The following is a 21406-nucleotide window of genomic DNA, read 5'->3' on the forward strand; positions in this document are numbered from 1 at the left end:
AAGTTGTCAAATTTCATGATTTCATGTGCCCATTTGTGCAGGCCTGGTCACATATGTATGTAATTTTTTTCAGTTTGTAAACTCTGTTATAGCTTAAGCTAATTGAAATGTTGATGTGTTGTATGTAACACGCTGTTAATAATAATTATATATACTTTACATAGTTAATTTTTATATCGTTGCTACAGGTGACAGTGAAGAAGCCATCAGAGAAAACAAAGCTTATGCCATGGCATTGGCAAAGGGAGAAGCTAATCCATCTAGTGTATCCATATATGTTTTGGGACAAGAAAAAGCTGGAAAATCTTGCCTGGTTTCCACCCTCTTAGGAGACAAATTTGAAGAGCGCATAGCAACTCGTGGTGCCGATGTGGATGTGTGCACTGTATTTGCTTTTAACTGGTCTCGTATTGAGAAGGCAGGGATTCCTAAAAAAATGCAGAAATTATTTCATACCAAGCTTAAGGTAACAGCTGAGATTAAAATCTCTGCTGAACATATTGAGCCTCTGTCCACAGCCTCAAGCATGCAAGAGCTCCAGCAAAGCTTGCCTGAACTGCCTGCGGCTGTTAAAGCTGATCTAGAGCAAGCTAAGGCAGCAGTCCTAGTTGATGATGATGGCATTAATGCTATTATCTGGGACTTTGCTGGTCAGTCTGTCTATCATGGGCTACACTCAATGTTCCTCAAAGAGGACAATGTAGCCATGGTGGTGTTTGATGCCTCTCAAAACCTCCATGATCACACACAAGGTAGAAATGTTGTCAGAGATCCATACACAGAAAAATCTATAAATCCGACTACAACTGGTGCTGAAACTGTTTGCTATTGGCTGAAAGCAATCCACTCCATTTGCCACAAAGATGGCACCAAGCATGGCTCTAAATCTAAACTAGTGCCAGTAGTATTTCTTGTTGCTACTCATATAGATGCTCTAGGAGATGAGAAGGCCATTGAAGAAAGAAGAAAGCAAATTATTGATTGGCTGGTTCAGTTACTAAAGGGGAAACCATATGCCCAGCATTTAGCCGGTATTGGGGATGGCCTCAGAAATGCATTGGAGAAGTACTGCTTTTTTATAAGTAATAAGATTAGGAACCACAAAGAGCTAAATCGTTTAAAGGCTGAATTGATGGAAGCCTCACAGTATATTTTAGGTAAAAAACACCCAGTTGTCTACCTGAATATTGAAAAAGAACTCTTTGCAACCGAACAGGCTGTAATCACTACCACTCAATTCCATACCATTGCAAATAATTGTGGCTTCTTCGCAGCCATTGGTAGTGAGGAGTTCAAAGGTGCATTGGCACACTTTCACAATAAAGGTAATATCCTACACTTTCCAAACACACAGTCATTGAGAGAAGTAGTGGTTCTCTCACCGCAGTGGCTGGCAAAATTCTTTGCCTATGTCATTGTTGCGCACCCATATAAATTTGATGCTAGTCGCCATGATGCACAATATGAGCGACTAATAAATCACGGTGTTTTGGTGGAAGATTTCATCTCTTGCATGGTGCAAAAATTTAACTTAGACCAAAAGAAATTTGGCTTTCCATTAACCACTAAGCAAGCTATTGAATTTGTGGGGCTATTTGGGTTCATTGCTGAAGTCGACAACAGCACTTACTTTTTAGAAGAAAAAATACAACTGCCAAAGCAAGAAGACAAAGTTTTTATTGTACCATCGATGTTACCTTGGAATTTACCCCAAACTGGCATCAATTTGCCAGCTGATAATGATGAAAACGTTTGTGTTGTTTATTTCAAATTTCCAGACCACTTCATCCCCCTCATGGTATTCTACCAGATGCTTGCTGCTTGCATCAACAGAAATATCAAGCAAAGTGAATATCTATGCCTGTAAGTTTGGTCTGTAATCAGCATTTATAATACATGTAAAAATACAACCCTGTGTGCCTATGTTTGCATTTATGGTGGCTTAACACGTACATGCTTACCAAACACCACAAGCAAAGCTATATCATACCAAGGTGTCTTTTACACCACTTTCCCATAGTTAGTACTCATAAGCTTTATTGTATTGTGTTATCCTTCCACAGCACAGTTTATAGTAGTCTCCCATTACTGGAGCTAAGCCATAGTATCATTAAAAGCTGCAAAGGCAGAATAAATGATTGTTGAAATAACACTATAAAATTAAGGAGTGTATGTTTATGACATATTTACTATATGAAAAAATAAGGTTTATTCCATGACTTCTTTAAATTGCAGGCTGAGGAGACATATGATCAAGCTAGTCCTGAGTATTGATCAATACTACTATGTCACTCTTTCTGATGAGAATGATAGTATACGATTAGCAATCACACCTGATGAAGATGGCGTGGTCAGCATTTCAGGGCTACAGAATAGATGGAATTTGATTGAGTTCTTTAGTGCCAAGCTGAGAGAAATCACAACAACATTTATGCCAGCCTCTGCTCCTCCAGAATGTTACATTCCTTGCAGCTTATGTCCAAATCTCCATATAAGATTAGATGAGATCAGAGCTAATGAAATGCCACTTCGTTGCTCTCGGGGAAGGTTGACGTCTGATTACTACAAGAGTCTGAGGCAATACCCAGGTACATACACACAGAGTATTGTACAATTGTGTGTAACTGTATTAGTACAGTATAATAAGTTATGTATACAATACTGTGTATAACTGTCATCATGTCACATATTTTGCTTTGCAAAGTTGTCATGCACACAATGATGCTTGTGTAAAAAAATTTGTGATGAAATTTTATATCCAAATTTTATGTGTTGTATATTTGTATGTGACCCGTTGAGTAAAAATCAGTCATTTTCACAAAATTCTATTTTGCTTTAGAAACATGGGGTAAGCCACTGATGTTTGGCCACCAGAAAATTTCAGACTCTCATACTCAGAAACTGTAAAACATATTCCTTTGAATTTTGCATCATTGTTAGCTTAGACCGTCACCAACTAACACACCAAATTTTGTAGAATTTCCTCGAGGACTGTGTATTTTGCGAGGTATTAAGCCTAAGTCCAAATCTCATGACTTTTTGGCCAAAAGTACCTATTTTCAGACCACACCTCGCAAAGCACAGGAAATGCAAAGATTTAATACATGTAGCTAGGGTAACCACTCAAGGTCTACTCCACCAAATATCAGCTTATAAATCAACGTTACACCTCAGATATTATTAAATGTATGAGCACATATAGGCCAATCAAATTTCAGTCATTCATTGACACATATAATTACAATTACTGATAGAATTTAGGAGAAAAGTTAGATTTCAATTGTTTGACGCCATAAACATCAAAGCATATCATTTAGAGTGCTTAGCATGTTTTATGACGATCTGTAACTGGACTGTTCCCAAACTAGCTGCATGCAAAGAGTTAGAATACTTGTTAAAAAGCCACAAACAAACTTGTTTCAGTAAAATCTTCACATGGAATAATCTCACATGAAGAATGATACAATACAGAGGCATTTTGAAATGAAAATTCAGTGATTGTTCTATTAGAGTAATTAAAATATTTTGACTGCTTTTATTATAGTATCTCAATTCTGAGTATCTAATTTGTTGCAAGAAATCAAGATTTAAGTAGATAATTTAATAAAGCAGTCAGGATTATATATCAACTACTCTAATAGAACAGTCACATATATGAAATTCCATGCAAAATGCTTTTCTACTGTATTGTTCTTCATGTGAGAATATTTCATGTAAATTTTTTACTGAATTGGTGTTTGCTTGTGGCTTTGTAGCAAGTGATCTGACTCTGGCTGTGTAGCTAGTTTGGTAGCAGCCCAGCTATGGATCATCATAACATATACTAAACGCTCAAAATGATTTGCTTTAATGTTAATGGTGTCACAAACAGCTGAAATCATCTAAATTTGCTCACAAATTCCATCAGCAGTTGTATTTAAATGTACCAATCAATGACTGAAATTTGATGAGTTGTTGTGGGATTGAGTTGTATGTCATACTGACATCATCATGCAATATTAAAATAATCATGGAAGACTGAACTTGTTTTTTGTTGAAGTGTTGAAAAAATTGAAGCTCGCATTGCTTCCTTTCGCAGGTTAAACTAATTGGATCTGGCACAGCTGGGAAATGGCAGTGATTGATAATAGCGGTAGCCAGTGCCTATGGCATCACAGTAGTGTAAAGAACACGTGTGTTGAAGAAGCAGCTTGTGTGGATTTACATGATGGGAATGAGTTGTCACAAGTTGTGCCTTCAGTGGAGCCACAGTAGCACGAAGAACAAGCACGGTTTCTAATATGGACCACACCCACATTACACATAGCAAAAAGTAATGTTCTAGAAACTTACCTAGTTAGGTCTTGGTAATGTCCATCCATAGTTTAATAGACGATGAAAACAACAAAACACTCTAGAAACAGATGGGTGCTAAACAGAATTTTCCGTGATATTTTGGACTTCTCCATTCATCGTGACAAACATACATACAACGTTAGATTGTACCTCCCATAATCAAATTATTATAGATATGCCTATAAAATGCTATAAAATGAATAGAGAAGTTAACCACATGTTGGCCTGGGTGACTGGTCACCCACTGCAGGCTATCAGCCTGATTATGCTTGGAGGGAGCATTGCAAATCAATGATCAAAAGTGAGATTTGTGGGTGCTTGAGGTCTTTTCTGCTAGCAGGTTACTAACCATTTTAGAGCCTGCTAGCAGGTCTCTTAGAGGATTTTAAAGACCTCATTATCTCCCAAAGTTCAAAGGGTTTTATGCATACAATTTTCTAATTAATAATATATGAGGATTAACATTGATTTATAAGCTGATACTTGGTGGGCCAGGGGCGGATCTAGGAGTTGGCAAGGGGAGGGGCACAAACAGGCCAAGTTGTAGATGGTTGAGGAGAGCTAGATTCTCTTATTAGTTGCTGCATTTTTGAAGCAGCAAATAATCACCTCTTAGTATGTCTCACTGTTAATTTTGCCATTTTTTGATTTTTTCAGGTGGTTATGAAGTCTTAAAATCTGTTTAAAGGCCCTGAATGTCTTAAGCAACAGCAACATGATAATTATTTTTAGTGGTGCTTAGTATGCACGAAGATGCTGGGTAACAATTTCAAAGCTATTTTGGCTTTGGTTCGCTTTGGTTTCTGTAATAAATGCTATTAAAATGTGCATATTTTCATGAGTTTATAAACTGATCTTGGACTGACATAAAGTTTAGTAGCTAGCTACTATAATCAGAAGAATGGCTGGCTCCACCACGAGGGGAGGGGGGTCATTTGCCCCAAATGCCCCATCCTGGATCTGCCATTGTGGGCTAGAGATTGAGTACATGCACTACCCTAGCTACATGAACTACATCTTTGCATTTGCCGCGCTTTGTGAGGTGTGAAAAATAGGTACTTTTGCCAAAACATCATGCGGTTTGGACTTAGGTTTAATGCCTTGCCACACAAAGTCCTAGAGGAAATCTTACAAAACGTGGTGTGCTAGTTGGTGGGGGTCTAAGCTAACAATGATACAGAAACTCAAGGTAATTTGTTTTATGGTTTCCACATACAAGCATCCAAAAATTCCTTGTGGCCAAACATCGGTGGCTTACTCCGTTGAAATAACCTAGGTAAAAATACGCATGCTATGTAAGAATTTTATGTATGTTTTAACCGATTTGGTATGAAATGAAAAAAGCTCAGATCATTAAACCCTATACACCACCAGATCCTCCTGTTCATTGGGAGTATGATAATCTTTATTTCATGTTCATACAGCTTGTAGTACATGAGTTATGGGTACTTATTTATGATGTGGTAGAAATAGTTTACTGTCGTAATTTAATTGTTGAAATGGCCTTCTTTTTACACACAGAGATGTACACTGAAAAAAAACCTTGATCAATGTGCCAGTTCACGGTGAACAGATTGAGCCAAGCCCTGTCTTCATGATGTGTTTTAGTCATGAGTTATCATTGATTAATTAAGCTCCTGTGTTTTATTTGCCATACTGTTGCTATATAAATCAAGTATATTCCTGTTCCAACTGTTTAGTGCTATAACTCCAAGACTATTGATCGCAAAAAGCTGAAACTTTGGTTGTCAACTCCTTTGTTACTGTAGATAACAGAGAAGCAATAAAATGGAATTCAAAGAATGTATGAACAACGACCAATTTTTGCTCAGCTGGTCACTGTTGTTTGAATTGACTTTATGGTTTATACATATTTATTTACATACCTTGTGTAGCTGATGACTCAATTATTCAATTGTGGGTGTAATAATTTCACTTGTCTATATTGTATGAAGTAAATAAACTAACAACGCTACATTTTCATCATATTAGCTCAGTCAGGAATTAAGCTTGATCTCAGCACCAGTTCTGCAGCAAGTGACTGTGGTAAGACCCTATACACACACTGTAGCTTTAACTTAAGCATTACAAACTTTGGGTTATTGTTAAACAAGCTTATACTATGGTCACCTATTTACTGTAGTGCTATTATGTAGTTGTGCATTGGCACATCAAACTTTGTATTTTGTATAATGCTTATAAAATTGTATACACATTTTCTGTAGGTGATAGAAGCTTGCCACCAAGTTTGCTAAACAAAGGTATAGAACAACCAAGCATAATATGTGACCGGATTTGCGAAAAGGTACCTTTTTCACACACAAAATTTGACCCATTTTTTGATCTTTGAAGCTTCATAACACTTTAGTCATTGCATAAAATAGCCTGAAATTTTCCATGTGAGCAGCTGAATTATTTGGCTACATTTTGAAACTAAGAGCAAGTTGATTAGTATAATTAGTCAAAAGTTACATTGTTTTGTTTGCTCAAATGTAAAATGTGTGGAAAAGGTACCTTTTCACAAATCCGGTCACATATTTAATATATGATAGTTCAAATGCAGTGTTTGCAATGTATCATGACACGTGGTAGTGTGTCGTGTGGCCAAGAAAGCTGGCCCGCCACACTGTGAGTATGTTCACAGGAAGAAACAAAATGCAATTTTCATGCATACGTAGCTCCATGCTCTCTTCTCAAATTGAAATTGTTTTTATACTGCAAATGCCCTCCACCTTCAGGACCCCACATACCAAATTTGAGCAAGATTGCCTAACACAATCATGAAATATAAGCCTTCAAAATTTGGCTTAATTTCTTCATTCTTTTTCTTCAATTTAGTGGCCTCAGGGGGATTAGATTCTTCTTTTCGCACACTTCACAAAAACCATTATACGTATAATGCAAATGTGTAGCTTAATTGTCTTGAGCTTTAGTACACTTTAAGAATGTATTGTAGCTCAATCACATACCAAGATTTATGCAAATATTCGTAGAACTATGGACGATTATTATTTGTGTTAAAGAATCCCGATTTGTTGTCAGACCTACATGATCAACCACGTATGGGAATAACTTAAAAATAGGAATGCATATAGGTTAACCATCATAGCTCAAACCTTTAGTGGTTGAAAAAATTTCATTGACAGCTACAGAGTTACAAAGCAAACCTGTGGGTCGTGAAGTCAAAATACTCTGATAGAAGAGTCACTGTGGGGTGCAAAACTATATGTGCAAAACTATACCATATTACTCAAACTGTACAGCTATGTAGCTGATCAGTGTTGTATGGAAAATACAATATGCGGCAGCACTTTGATCCTCCCATGCAAAGTATGTTCAGTACAGAGCAACCACAAACATTTTCTAAAAGTTTCTATGGAATTTTCAAAAAATCAAAGACACACATTAGTGTGTTGTGATGCAGTGTGTCACATCAGTTTGTTATTAAACAGAAAGAACAATATTGTAATAAAAACATAGCAATGCCTTGCCTTGCCTTTACAAAATTACATGGATTTTGCTTTGGAAATATCCTCTATCTTCACTAGTCCAAGTAGCTAATTTGAACATGATTGGTTCACTTATTCCAAACATGCAAGCTTTCAACAATTGGTTTAATGTTTCCTTTGTTACTTCTTTGTCTACATACAGTAGTAAAGCTGCCATAAAACTTGATGATTTGGAAGCTGTTAACTGGTAGGTCTAGTGAGGTATAATGAGAACAAATTCTGTAAAAGTGTAGCATTATCTATTACTTAATTCAAATCTCCTTAGATCTTTTGAGGTTGTGCCCCAGAGAAACCACTTGTGCAAGACTAGCAAGATCTGCCTTCCAAGGTCCTTGCACAGTTCAGCAGAAAACGTTCAAGTGAGCTGCAACAAATCAAGACACACGATAGTGTGTCGTGCGGCCCAAGAAGCCGGCGCGCCACACCGTGAGTATATTGACAGGAAGAAAGAAAACGTCATTTTCACACTTTTGTATCTCGGTGATAGCTTATCCGATTGAAACCAAATTTGCTACAGAGTTGCCCACCAGCTAGGGGAGTCTACATTCCAAATTTGAAGGAAATCACTCAAGCCATTTCCGAGATATGAGTGGCCAAAGTTTGGTTTTTTTTTCTTCGTTTTTTTTTCTTCTTCTTCGTCTTTTCGCACACTTGCAAAAATTGCTATAAAACGCAAACGCGTACTCCGATCGCCTTGAAATTTGGCACACAGAAAGGGGGTCCAAAGGCGCATCCTAGCATCAAATTTGGTGCAAATCCGATGAATGGTTCAGGAGTTATGACCGATTATTCACGTAAAACAAGATCGATTTGTTGTCACGCCTACAGGGTAAACCGCTTCATGGAATGAGGTGAAAATTGCTATGTAGATGGAGTAACCATCGTAGGAGTGCCTTTTGGTGGTTTGAAAGGAATCGAGATTAAGACCACGGAGATATGACACAAAACCCAACCTGTGTCACAATTACGCGATCGATTTTTATGAATAAAAAAGTATTAGTTTTTACGCCTACCAGGCAAACCGCTAAGAGCAATGAGCTGAAAATCGGTGTATAGCTGGAATAATCTTCATAGAAAGTCTTTGCAGTAGTATAGAAGAATTGGATTACAAACCACTGAGTTATGATTCGAAAGCCAACTCTGTGTAGCAAATGCGAGATCGAGATACTCTAATAGAACAGTCACCCTAATAGAGCATTCAGCTAATTTATTTACTCCATTATAGAATTCTATTACATTACAAGTTATTCTGTAGGGACTTCAGCTGCAAACAGTTAATCATATAGACAGTTCAGCAAGAAGCAAGTCAATTTGTAGAGAATTAAGCTACAATTATATCACTGTAGAGATTCAGAACATTACAAGTCACACTGAAGAGAGTTCAGCTATAAACAAGTCATGCACCCTGTAGAGAGTTCACCTACAATTAAATTACTCTCTAGAGAATTCAGCTACACACAAATCACTGTGCAAAGAGTTCAGCTACAAACAAATTATCCTGTAGAGAGATCAGCTACAAACAAAACACTTTGCAGAGAGTTCAGCTACAAACAAATCAATCTTTAGAGTGGTCAGTAACAAACAAATCAACTTGTAGAGAGATCAGCTACAAACATATCACCTTATAGACAGTTCAGCTACAAACAAATTACCCTGTAGAGAGATTGACTACAAACAAATCAACTTGCAGAGAGATCAGCTACACACAAATCAACTTGTAGAGAGATCATCTAGGAACTAGACACAATGTAAGGAGTTCAGCTACAAGCAATACACCCTGTTGAGATTTCAGCTACAAACAAATCAACCTGTAGAGCGATCAGCTGGAAACAAATCACCCTGAAGAGAGATCGGCTACAAACAAATCAACCTGTAGAGAGATCAGCTAGAAACAAATCACCCTGTAGAGAGTTCAGCTAAGACAAATCAACCTGCAGAGAGATCAGCTACAAACAAATCACCTTATAGACAGTTCAGCTACAAACAGATTACCCTGTAGAGAGATCGACTACAAACAAATCAACTTGCAGAGAGATCACTGATCTCTCTGCAAGTTGATTGGTCTTGCAGAGAGATCAGTGAAGGTCTTGCCATCAAATTCACCTGAATTGTCGTTATTAAAATTTTTACCATTAACCTACAATCACAGCCATTTCTTGGCCGCCACCTTAGATTTCACATCTTTTTTCACCATGGCCTTTTTGGGGGCCGCACCTTTTTTACAGCTTGGCTGTTTTTGATTAGATTTAATGTAATAAAAACTATGATAGCATCATGATCCCCAAAGCAAGAGAAGTTTGAAAATCTTTGTTTCGTGTCAATACTCCCAATTAAAGGAGAAAGAAGATATATATATATATATATATGATCATTAGTGGCTTATGTTGGATGGTCAGTTTGTTATCATTTTGTAAACCAGGCTCGCACCCACAGCCAGTTGAACCTGGTTTACTGAAATTGGTTTCATAACAATTTGATGTTATGCTACTTCTAATAATCAGGAGCCCATGCAGTTTATACTATTCCATTCTAACTAAATAGGGAATTAATCATATAGCCTGTTGTGGAAGCCATTCATAATGTCTTCAGGGATTCGCTTTGCACATCTTTCAAGCTGGCACGAATAAACCGACCACCTGGTGTGAAATTTCATAGGTTATTTCTATTCACGTGATATTTTTGCATTTGGCCTATGTGGGTAACCAACCTGAAATAGATTGTATCTGTCTACCTATGTCTATCCGTATGCATCCACGTGGGCAAATCCTATTAGTGGTAAAAGCAGTCAGCCTATGAAAATTAATCACTAATAATGAAGCCCGTATTAAACTTCAGCATAGGCAAGGTTTGCACTGAGGTGGTTTCAATGAAATACGGGTGTAGTGACTCTCTACAAACCTCATGCATCATGAATTTAACTACTGATAAACAACATAGCAGGCTTCTTAAGCTACTAGGAAATTTGATATCTTTAACTCAAAAGGGGGCATGCCCCCACACAAGCAAACAAAAAATGAAAGGTAGCCTTGAGGTCTGTAGAGAGAACTGTGGAAAAACACTATAGACAAACTATGATACAGTTGAGTAGATAGTTCTGTGTGTAATAAGTTGTTGAAAGCAGTTTGTTTGAAATGCATTTCCTTAAAAATGCATATTTAGCAATAATTTATACATAGAGAATTACAAATAATTCACCAATTACAAAATCCAAAATTACAATAACTGTATGCATAATTGAACTATTACAAAACAGGAGCTTTAGTTGAAATATATTTCCAGCTAGCGCCAGGTTTTTAAAAGTACATAGCACAACATCAACTTGTTTCTCAGGTTTTTGCCTTTGCACTTTTTTAGGAAGGGCCTAGAAGACAAAGCTTACCCAGCAATGGATTCACCTGTTACTGGAGAATCCAATGGTGTAAGTTGCATCTTGGTACAGGACTGCATGCAAAAGTTATGACCATTTATTTAAGTATCTGTAGTACAAATTGATGTTTCTGCTGCTGCTACCACTTAGTAGTGCTGTAGTTTTGAAAGTTCTGGGCTTCTAGAGCTGAAGCTAGCTTCCTGGATAAGGAAAATATAATAAAAGGGAACTCGAATAATGCACTAACATATGGGTTACTTGCAGATCCGGTCATATGTGATAGATTAGTTACAGGGATGAATTTATTATTATTAACACTTCACAGTGACCAGCACTGAAGGTCTACAACAACATGTGCTGCAGCCTTAGGATTACCTAGCCTAGTTTCAAGGACTTAGACTTAATGACTTATACAGTAGCTGGAAAGGTGTAACAGAAAAGGGGCCAAAGTAAGGAAAAAGATCCCTCCAGCCCCAGGAATCGAACTGCAGGTCACCCAATGTCTAGTCGGGGCCACACTCAGTCTTCCTCCAGGAGGGATGGATTTTCTTCCTTGATCCTAAGGTATTTATTATTAACGCTTTACAGTGACCAGCACTGAAGGTCTACAACAACATGTGCTGCAGCCTTAGGATTACCTAACCTAGTTTCAAGGACTTAGACTTAATGACTTATACAGTAGCTGGAAAGGTGTAACAGAAAAGGGGCCAAAGTAAGGAAAAAAATCCCTCCAACCCCAGGAATCGAACTGCAGGTCACCCAATGTCTAGTCGGGGCCACACTCGGTCTTCCTCCAGGAGGGATGGATTTTCTTCCTTGATCCTAAGGTATTTATTATTAACACTTTACAGTGACCAGCACTGAAGGTCTACAACAACATGTGCTGCAGCCTTAGGATTACCTAACCTAGTTTCAAGGACTTAGACTTAATGACTTATACAGTAGCTGGAAAGGTGCAACAGAAAAGGGGCCAAAGTAAGGAAAAAAAATCCCTCCAACCCCAGGAATCGAACTGCAGGTCACCCAATGTCTAGTCGGGGCCACACTCAGTCTTCCTCCAGGAGGGATAGATTTTCTTCCTTGATCCCAAGGTATTTATTATTAACACTTTACAGTGACCAGCACTGAAGGTCTACAACAACATGTGCTGCAGCCTTAGGATTATTGCTGGTGTTGACATTTTGATTATCGAGGTCAAACTACACTCCATATGACACACAGTATTGTGTCATGCGACTGAGGGAGCCAGCTAATGCATCACACTAACTAATGAGTTATTTGTGCAACGTTTCCTACCTGGCAGGGCAATCTACATAAAGCCTGAGCAATATTACCAGTTACTATGTAGGTATGAAAATGTAAAAACAGCTAAAGTTGTAAATCCTGGTATAGTTATAGCTAATTTCTGAGAATTTTGTCATTAACATTTAACCTATACTCCAATCTGTAACCATGACTGAATTAAAGATTAAATATTCACTAGTATATCTGCTGGTGTAACGTCCCTTGCTCCCTATTTTTCCTATGATCCCTAAGACCATACCTATTTGAAAAGTTGTTGCTTGGATTGATTTTACAACATATTGGGTTGGTTGGTTGGTAAGCAAAAAAAAAAGAAATAGCTAGCTAATTTCAGTCATGTTTATCTTAAATGTGTATACACATGTAAGTAAAATAAAATATTTGTAGCTACTGCACAGTCTGCAGACATGTCAAATACTTTCTAGTTACAACTACATAGCTAGCTATATGTAGTATACATGAGTCATGGATGACAGTGAAGTTTAGCTATGTTAGCCAAGAACTAGCTAGTCTCTGTACCTAATCTATGACAACTATAGTCCATCAATTCACAGGATTCTAATGCAGGTCCCTAGTTGCATGGTGGGATAGCTAGTTAGTAAACCTTCCTTGACTCTGAATGCTCTATTAGAGTAATTTAATACAGGTGACTGTTCTATCAGAGTGTTTCATTTGTTATAGCGGAAAGATGCAATGTTACAAAGAAGCACTGTGCTGTAAAATCTAACCTGTATATTGGTTTATCAGGAATTTGCTGTGGGCCATTCCATTCCACTGTTTTTGGTTGTTTTCCTCAAATTCTATTTACCCATCACTAATGGTTTTGAATGCTCAAAGATGCCATCACAAGTTTCTCAGTGTTTTAAACAATGGTGCAAAAGCAGTGACCTGGTCTATAGAGTTCCTATTGAGAGATATTTCAGTAAGTGCTTTCCAACAGGTCGTGACAAGCCATGGGGTGTGATAGCGTAGTACTGGTTTGTAAACTTGACAAATATGTATTTGAGGCTTCACAGATGTGTGATAATAGCAGTAGCCATGAGCCTATGCCAGCATGCCAGGCTGTCTACAGATCAATGTATATTATAGCAATGGCTACAAAGAAGCTTACAGCAATATCTCTATATATAAAGAAATGTAGCACAGCTATAAACATTGATACACATGCACATAGTACTTCTCATATAAAATCAATTTTTACAACAATAAAAAAATTAAAAACTGGCTACAGTTCCTATTTGATTACTGTATTTTTATTGAGAATTCAGCCTTGCTAGTGCACCCATTATACTGATTATACATGTACATCTGACCTCATCATACATATATTATAACATAATGTCTATACTGTAATAGTACCATTGTTTGTTTATTTTTTCATAGCACCTATTATACCAAAAATGGTACGTTATCTGATGAAATTGAACAAGTGGGAAGAGTTTGGCTTATTACTACTACCAGAAGATGATGCAAATTATTTGGTGGAGGTACGTAAATAATTTTTAATAATTATTTAGATTTATCTGGATGACTTTCCTGACCTACTGTTCAAAAATTGGTTAGTAGAGTGGCTAAGAAACAAATTTTGATGAAATCATTCACTTTGTGATGAAAGCACCAGATTTTCTGTGGAAGTTGAGTAAAGTATACTAATCATTTGAGATATGGTGCCACATCAAAATCATTGCTGTAGGGCATATTTGGAAACTTCTAAACTAGGTTATAAGCCAGTTTACCGCTTGTCAGGAAGCATGCAAGTGAATTTCAAATTTACAAGTGCAATCAGAAAATCTTTTGAATTGTGGTAAAATGAACCGTTTTTAAAACTTTTAATGGTGCCAATATTTCAGTGTAAAAGTGCAGACCAATTCAACTATATTGCATATCTATGGCTTCATATACTTCAAACTTCTGTGCTTATTGATATTACAAGCTAATTACCTGGATGGACACCTCCATTGATCAGTTTTGGATGAAACCATGTCTTACTTGTCTCTATTAAATACTTTTATAGCTAGCTTTCCAATACATTTTCTATTTGTTTTACATACTTAAAAGGCTCGTAAAGTGTAATATGATGATTGGTAATTTTATTGGCACCATATCTAAAATGAAATAATATGAATCAAGTAAATATTGTACCAAATTTGGTGCTCAGTTTTATCAAAAGTGAATGATTCTTTTGCTCAGCTATATGTGCCACATATTTTGCTGGATCCAGTCACAACAGCCATCAGAAATAATCGCTAGAGTAGAAAAAAGCATCGCTGAATAATAAAGATGATTGTATTCATATAGGAAGCTTACCAGTGAGTTTTTTTAGCACTAATTTGATCAGGAAGCTGCCATTAACAGAGCCACACGAGCCATAGTCTAAATCAGTTATTGAACAAATCCACGATACTCATTTATGAGGTTTACAATTAATAATACAATATATCTTCACTACATTAGAGACCTTCAGAATGGCACATAATCACCTCAGGTGAACTTTGTGGATGGCAGAGTGGCATAGTGCAAACCATGTAACTTAGGACATCAATTGCACTTCTTATGACATTTATTTTGTGATATAGTGCCATTGCATATTTGACCTTTGATGACATTTACAGACATTTTTGCATTGAAAATTTACCATTTTTGTCTTTATCTTCTGAGGCATTCTTTTACACTGTCCAAACATGATTTTAAATTAAAGGTCTTGATAAAATAAACAACTTGGTTTTATTTGAAGTTAATAGGTGTTTTTATTCCAAAGTTATGGTCATTTTCATTAGCCATGAAATTATATAGTTACCTGACTATTTGTAATATATGCCCCAAGGGCAGATAAATTCATTTTTATGACTAATAGAAATGATAATAACTTTGGAATAATCTATTTACTTCAAATAAAAACCAAGTTGTTTGTTGTAATAAGACATTTAATTTGAAACTGTGTTTTAACCATGTAAAATAATGCCCCAGGGAGATAAAGACAAAAATAGCTAATTGTATGGCTAATTGTATTACAACAATGCCTGTAATGGTCACCAAAAATAAATAAACGTCATAATGAGTGCAATTTGTGTGGAAAGTTTCAGAGCTGAGTGTGCATTAAAATGTTTTTTTGTGCTATACCGCTCTACTAGATACTGTATGGATATTAATGCTACAGGTTAGATGCCATACAAATACATGCTAATTACCATGAGGAACTGCAATTGTCTATGAATACAATGATAAACACAACATACAGAACAGAAATGTACCATCCCAATGACCAATAATTGTCAATTAGTTAATACATAATTGTGACCGTCTCAGCAAAAACCTGACTTGTTTTCACAATTTTGGAATTTTTTTATTTTCTCTGTATTTTCTGCAGTGTCCAAGAAATGAATCACCAAAGTTTCAGCCTTCTTTGGTGAGTAGTTTTGGAACTATAGTGCTAGACAGTAGGAAGAGCAAGATGATCAGCAACTATACTGATAATAAACTACAGGTGCTTACATTCCCAGTCATAACTTCCATTTGGATTAGTCTACAATCTTGCAGTTTGGCCTAAAATGTTAACCATGGTTTAGCAAATCAGCCGAGGTATAGCATTATTCCAGTAGTCACTTGTGTGTATGGACATGAAGGCAGTTTAGTAGCAGAAATGATAATGATCTCATTTATGTTCACCACATTGTAAACAAATGCACATGACACATACACCACCGGAGCTACAGAAACAAAACAAAGATTTTCGAACTCTCCATGAGCAAGTGAATAAGGTGGTATATAGTTTTAATTGATTTATGTCTTCCTTCTTCAAGTGCTGCCCCAATAAAAACTTGAGTATTTTGTTGTAGCATACATAATTTTATGAATTATTTTTGAATTAGCAGTGGATACTGAACTATTGGCAGTGGATACTGAACTATTGGCAGTGGATACTGAACTGAAAGTCAGTTCAATAAGCTGTACTGGCTATTGAGCCAACAGTAAAACTTAGACAAAAAAGGGTCACTAAATGAAAAAAAAATCACAAAACTCAACCGAGGCTCAAACCCTGGACTACTGGGGGTCTAGGCAAGTGTGCTAACCACTATGCTACCGCTGCTAGTTACCCACTACCCCTACTTTTCTATCTTATAAATGTTACTCATGTAGTTGTCTCAGTATGTGTAGTAAAAATATAGGTGAAGAAGAAACCAAAACTGAACCCGACTGTAACCCTAATGCTAATGCTACTTTTCATGTCCCCTAAAGTTGAATGCTTGGAGCAACTACCAGATGTGAAAATAAAAACCTTTCGATTCAGTAACCACTTCAATATGTATACTTGTGAGAACAAATCAGGTTTTTGCTGAGACAGTCACTATTTAGCAGCATTTAGTTTAGTTACATAATAGTTAAATTATTTACAATTCAGAGTCTTGTCTGCTGCAATATACTGCACAAGCACAAAGAATGGTATACTACAGTCATGATTTAAAACTTTTGCACAATCCTTGACATGATTTTTGCAACCACAGTGTAGTAGTTCATTACAAACTGCACTTGCTTCAGGTAGTGCAGTCCAATGAGGTATTTACCCATTGCAAGTTTCTTCCTTGTCCAGCACTGAAACTGGGTCACTACTGCTGAACCGGAAGACCCGCTTACCCAGATAGCAATCTCGGTCAGACCCAGATTTGACCCGGATGTGTCTCAGATTAATCAAAACTGAAGCGTGCACCAAGAGCAGTGCTCGACCAGCGCGTTATGTATGTACAAGGGTAGCTATACTGTATGAAAACTAAGCAAATGTTATACAGCGTGGTCCACGTAAGTTTGAGGATAGCAAGACACATTTCCTGCAAATGGGTGTGGTTTTGCGCATACCTAACACATCATAATTACAGTATGACACTTTTCCTATGTCAAAGTGGGTGTGGCTCATGAAAAAGCTGGCCTAACTGCAAGACTAGACCATGTCTTGTACGATTAGTGGGCGTGGCTCTACAGGCAGCAGATTCGTGTATACCTACAGTTTGCAATACCACCGATAAATGTGCAGACTGTCATCCCTATAAGTGGGCGTGGCTTACATAATAAGCTGGGTTACATCAGGGATTGTTTATATACACTTCTGTATCATCCAAATAATGGACCTTATCCTGAAATGACGTCAAACCACAAAATGGAGGTCGATAGTGTGGGGGTACTTTTGTACAGAGGGTATTGAGAGAGATGTCAGTTTGCTTTGTTAATGTTTGCATACTGCAGCAAGGGGAACGGTGAGGCATACATAAGATAAATGCATGTGGTTTTGTGTTGATAGTAAAACTTAAGTCTGGTTTCATCTGGTGGGACTATTTTGCATCGCCAAATCATGCTAACTAGCCTTTTACCTTTATTATCCAATATTTTCATGTCGTGAAATCTGCAAACTAAGCTCATTTTAGTGATTACATATGAAGTGCCCACACTAAACATGGCCATTTTGTCAATTTTGACATCATTGCGGATAAGGTCCACTAAGTTGCTTCGCATGTGATCCAATCCTGTTCAGACCAAGATAATTTGTAAAGTGGGTCAGATCCAGATGACCCAGACAAAATGTGACCCAGTTGACCCAGGTGACCCGACCCAGTTTCAACTCTGTCCCAGTCCAAGTTAGAAGGAGTAGTAATTGGACCCAAATGTATATAGCCTGCTTGAAAAGTTGCTCTGTATAATATGTGCTGTATCAGTGCTCCCTGTGTAGGTGGGATGTTTTCAACTAATCTACCTTTAGCAAACAGTTCTTGTTGTGCTTAATTGACTCTCTCAGTTTCACTGGTTTGGAACACAGTACATCAAAGTAGCAAAATTCACAAGCTTATCAAGAAATGTGTCACTGATTTCAGACAAATTATTAGACAAACTAGAGGAAACAATTATCACTTGTGGAAACACTTCCCAGACACCCAAAGCCATTTTTTTCAACGCCGCAAAAAGCAAAGGTTGTATCACACCCAGTGAGTGCATGAAAAAATGGCAAAGCATTAGTTTTTTCAGGTCCAATACTTGAGTGTGCTGGTATAAAACAGTAATGCTTCCCAATGCCAAATTCAATCCACAATTCTGTTAACTGTAAGAACTGAAAATTAGCAACAGCCAAGACAACAACATCCCCTGCTGGTAACTTTCTGGCCGCACATAGCTACATGTACTGTATGAAGGGTCATACGAGTGCCTGCTTCTTTGTGATTGCATGGTTTGATTTCATTGATGCTGTTATCAGGTTCATGGACTGTCAAAATATCAAGATGGGATGTGTATATTTCCTTGCATACTATATGTGACTGGATTATGATTTTAAAGAATTCATCTCACCATAACTTGCCAAGGATAGCAAGCATGCGTATAAAATTTACACAAAAGATGCATCAATCTATTACCTTTCAGAGTACTTGTAACTGCCTGTAGAGTTCCCAAAAAAAATAAGATAAAAAATCTTAGCAGATGGACAAGTGAAGTAGTATCATGAGTGCTCAAAAGGGGGAGGGGGTGGCAGAGTGGGCAAGAGATAGACTTAAACATGGAGGCAGTCCACATGAAGTCTAGACATGAGATTACAGGGCTGCGCTGGCTACTTAGTGGTAGCAGAATCAGCAGAAAAATTATTTGGCCAACATTATCTGGCCATCCACTGATTCTTGCCAAGCCAGGCCATTCACAAGGCCATAAACACCATTCGAGCTCTCCACACAACCCAGAAAAGACGACTGTTAAAACCAGCCTCAAGCAGTTTGAGTAGTACTGAGGGTTAAACTAGCTAGTGTAGCTATCCACTGGTGGTGTTAGTTTAATTTTGTCTGATGTCTGATTTGGAATGGTTTTGTAAACTCTGGTCTTATGTTGAGACCAGATATCTTTGCAGTAATGAAACCAAACAATGCGCAATCTGCTTATATTTCCCAAACAATGTCCTATCTGCTTATATGTTCTACATTAAATTTAAATCTACATAACTATCCAAATGATTTGGTAACTTTAGGCTTTCTCATATTGATTACAACGGAAATATCTATAATATGAGCAGTCACATTAAGGTGCACTTCACCTGATACACTAGGGGTCAATTTTTCAAGACACTGGAGAATGTCACATTTTGTACCAGGTCAAATATTTCCTTTATAGGATAAAGAAGGTAGCTCCAGTTGGTTCTCATGTGTAAACAAACTGTTCTAAATCTGCTTTCCTTGATTGGCATGCTGTGTATAGCCTAGAGAATAGCTGACCATCTCTTTTCAATGCAGGTATCATAGAGATAACTTTGAATTTTCTGTTGAGCATGGGTTGTGAAAGAGAGGAAATAACATTCCAGTCTGGAAGGTTATTCCTTGATTGTGTATCAGTTATAGCTTCACTATTGCTAGTACTTCTACCAGCTACAAATGTCCCCTATTGTGTAATTCCTAGCTGTTAGCTAACATCACAGATTCTGTAACCTTGTCATTCATAACGATTTTTATGTCAAGAACATCAAGTTCTTAGTTTTCTCAAGAAATGAAGTTTTCAGTTCTTCAGATTAATCTGGCTACAAGGGAGTTGACATCTTTAGCAAAATTGATCTGAATGTGTGGTACTTGTTCATGGTGTTTTTACAAGTGGCATTCATGTCACAAAATATTTCCTCAAATCCTGGTTACCAGCTATTATCGATCAAGTGCATCAGGATCATCCACGAGTCCAACAGCACTACCATCTCTTTTGATCCTCTTTTTCAAATGTTCAAGAGATTGATCCATTGCCATGCGGGAAAACTGGTGAAGTGATCATCATACTACAAGATTACCTTTCTGAAATTCACTGTAAACTGATGGATGAGTACTGTTGAGCATGCTCATGTCTCGTATGTGCACTGGAAGCTAACATGCATAATTTACATGGTTCAAAACAAGAAAAGCCATAGAGAAAGTAGATTTAAAGTAGCTACATACATGTACTAGTCAAAATTTCTTTCTCACAATGACCTATAATGAATTCTAACGTTAGTATTTTCAAATCTATCACAGTTTTCTAATAGTAAAATTGGGGATGCTATTTACTTTGGATTTAATGCATACCTCCAGTGACAGTTGCTCTTTACATGCTACTACTTCACTGCAATAACTGTGATATGCAGTATTCTGAAGCACATATAAGGAAGAAACAGTCACTAACTTCATGAGCATAACAATAGTGCTTCGCATGCGAAGCAGAAAGAAGTGTTTCTGCACATTGAGATGTGTAGTAATTCTTTCCTGAACTAGTGCACTACATCAACCACTTCCATTGAACATTTTCCTAACATGTTTAGTATGGCCATTTCTATGACCACCTAGCATCATGACAAAGCATCCTCATTCAAATGTGGCCATATCCACCGTATCTGCTGTGTTAAACTTAACAATGGTTGATCTATTGTAATAACCAGAATTTGGCCAGGATTCTATTGCTTCTTTAGTAATGCAGGTCATGGCATGCTTTGTAATAGCTACAGAATTAGCATTTTCATAAAATAAAGGTAACAAAGCAATAATTGCTTTTGACCACATAGAAGTGGATCACGATATGCTTCCCAGGATATATAAATATCTAATCCAAAACAGCCAAGCTGTAAAAAAAGTGTGCGGCCCTCAGAAAGGCTATGGTGAAAAAAGATGTGAAATCCAAGGTGGCGGCCAAGAAATGGCTGTGATGGTAGGTTAATGGTAAAAATTTTAATAACGACAGTTCAGGTGAATTTTTGTGCCGCTTCACAAAATTTACCTAAATTGTCATTATTAAAATTTTTACCATTAACCTACCATCACAGCCATTTCTTGGCCGCCACCTTGGATTTCACATCTTTTTTCACCATAGCCTTTCTGAGGGCCGCACACTTTTTTTACAGCTTGGCTGTTTTGGATTAGAT

The 21406-nt window shown here is 37.2% G+C and overlaps 1 protein-coding gene across 1 annotated transcript in view; it reads left to right on the forward strand.

Annotated features, from left to right (window-relative positions):
- Positions 1-21406, forward strand: part of LOC136247852 (uncharacterized) — a 65291-nt gene that overhangs the window by 24248 nt on the left and 19637 nt on the right. Inside the window, exons 7-11 of the mRNA XM_066039673.1 lie at positions 189-1863; positions 2236-2588; positions 6328-6381; positions 6561-6596; positions 13897-14000. Of these exons, the coding sequence (XP_065895745.1) occupies positions 189-1863; positions 2236-2588; positions 6328-6381; positions 6561-6596; positions 13897-14000 (2222 nt within the window). The remainder of the gene's footprint in view (positions 1-188; positions 1864-2235; positions 2589-6327; positions 6382-6560; positions 6597-13896; positions 14001-21406) is intronic.

The sequence above is a fragment of the Dysidea avara genome, chromosome 2 (genome assembly GCF_963678975.1).
Source record: "Dysidea avara chromosome 2, odDysAvar1.4, whole genome shotgun sequence".
Taxonomy (NCBI): domain Eukaryota; kingdom Metazoa; phylum Porifera; class Demospongiae; order Dictyoceratida; family Dysideidae; genus Dysidea; species Dysidea avara.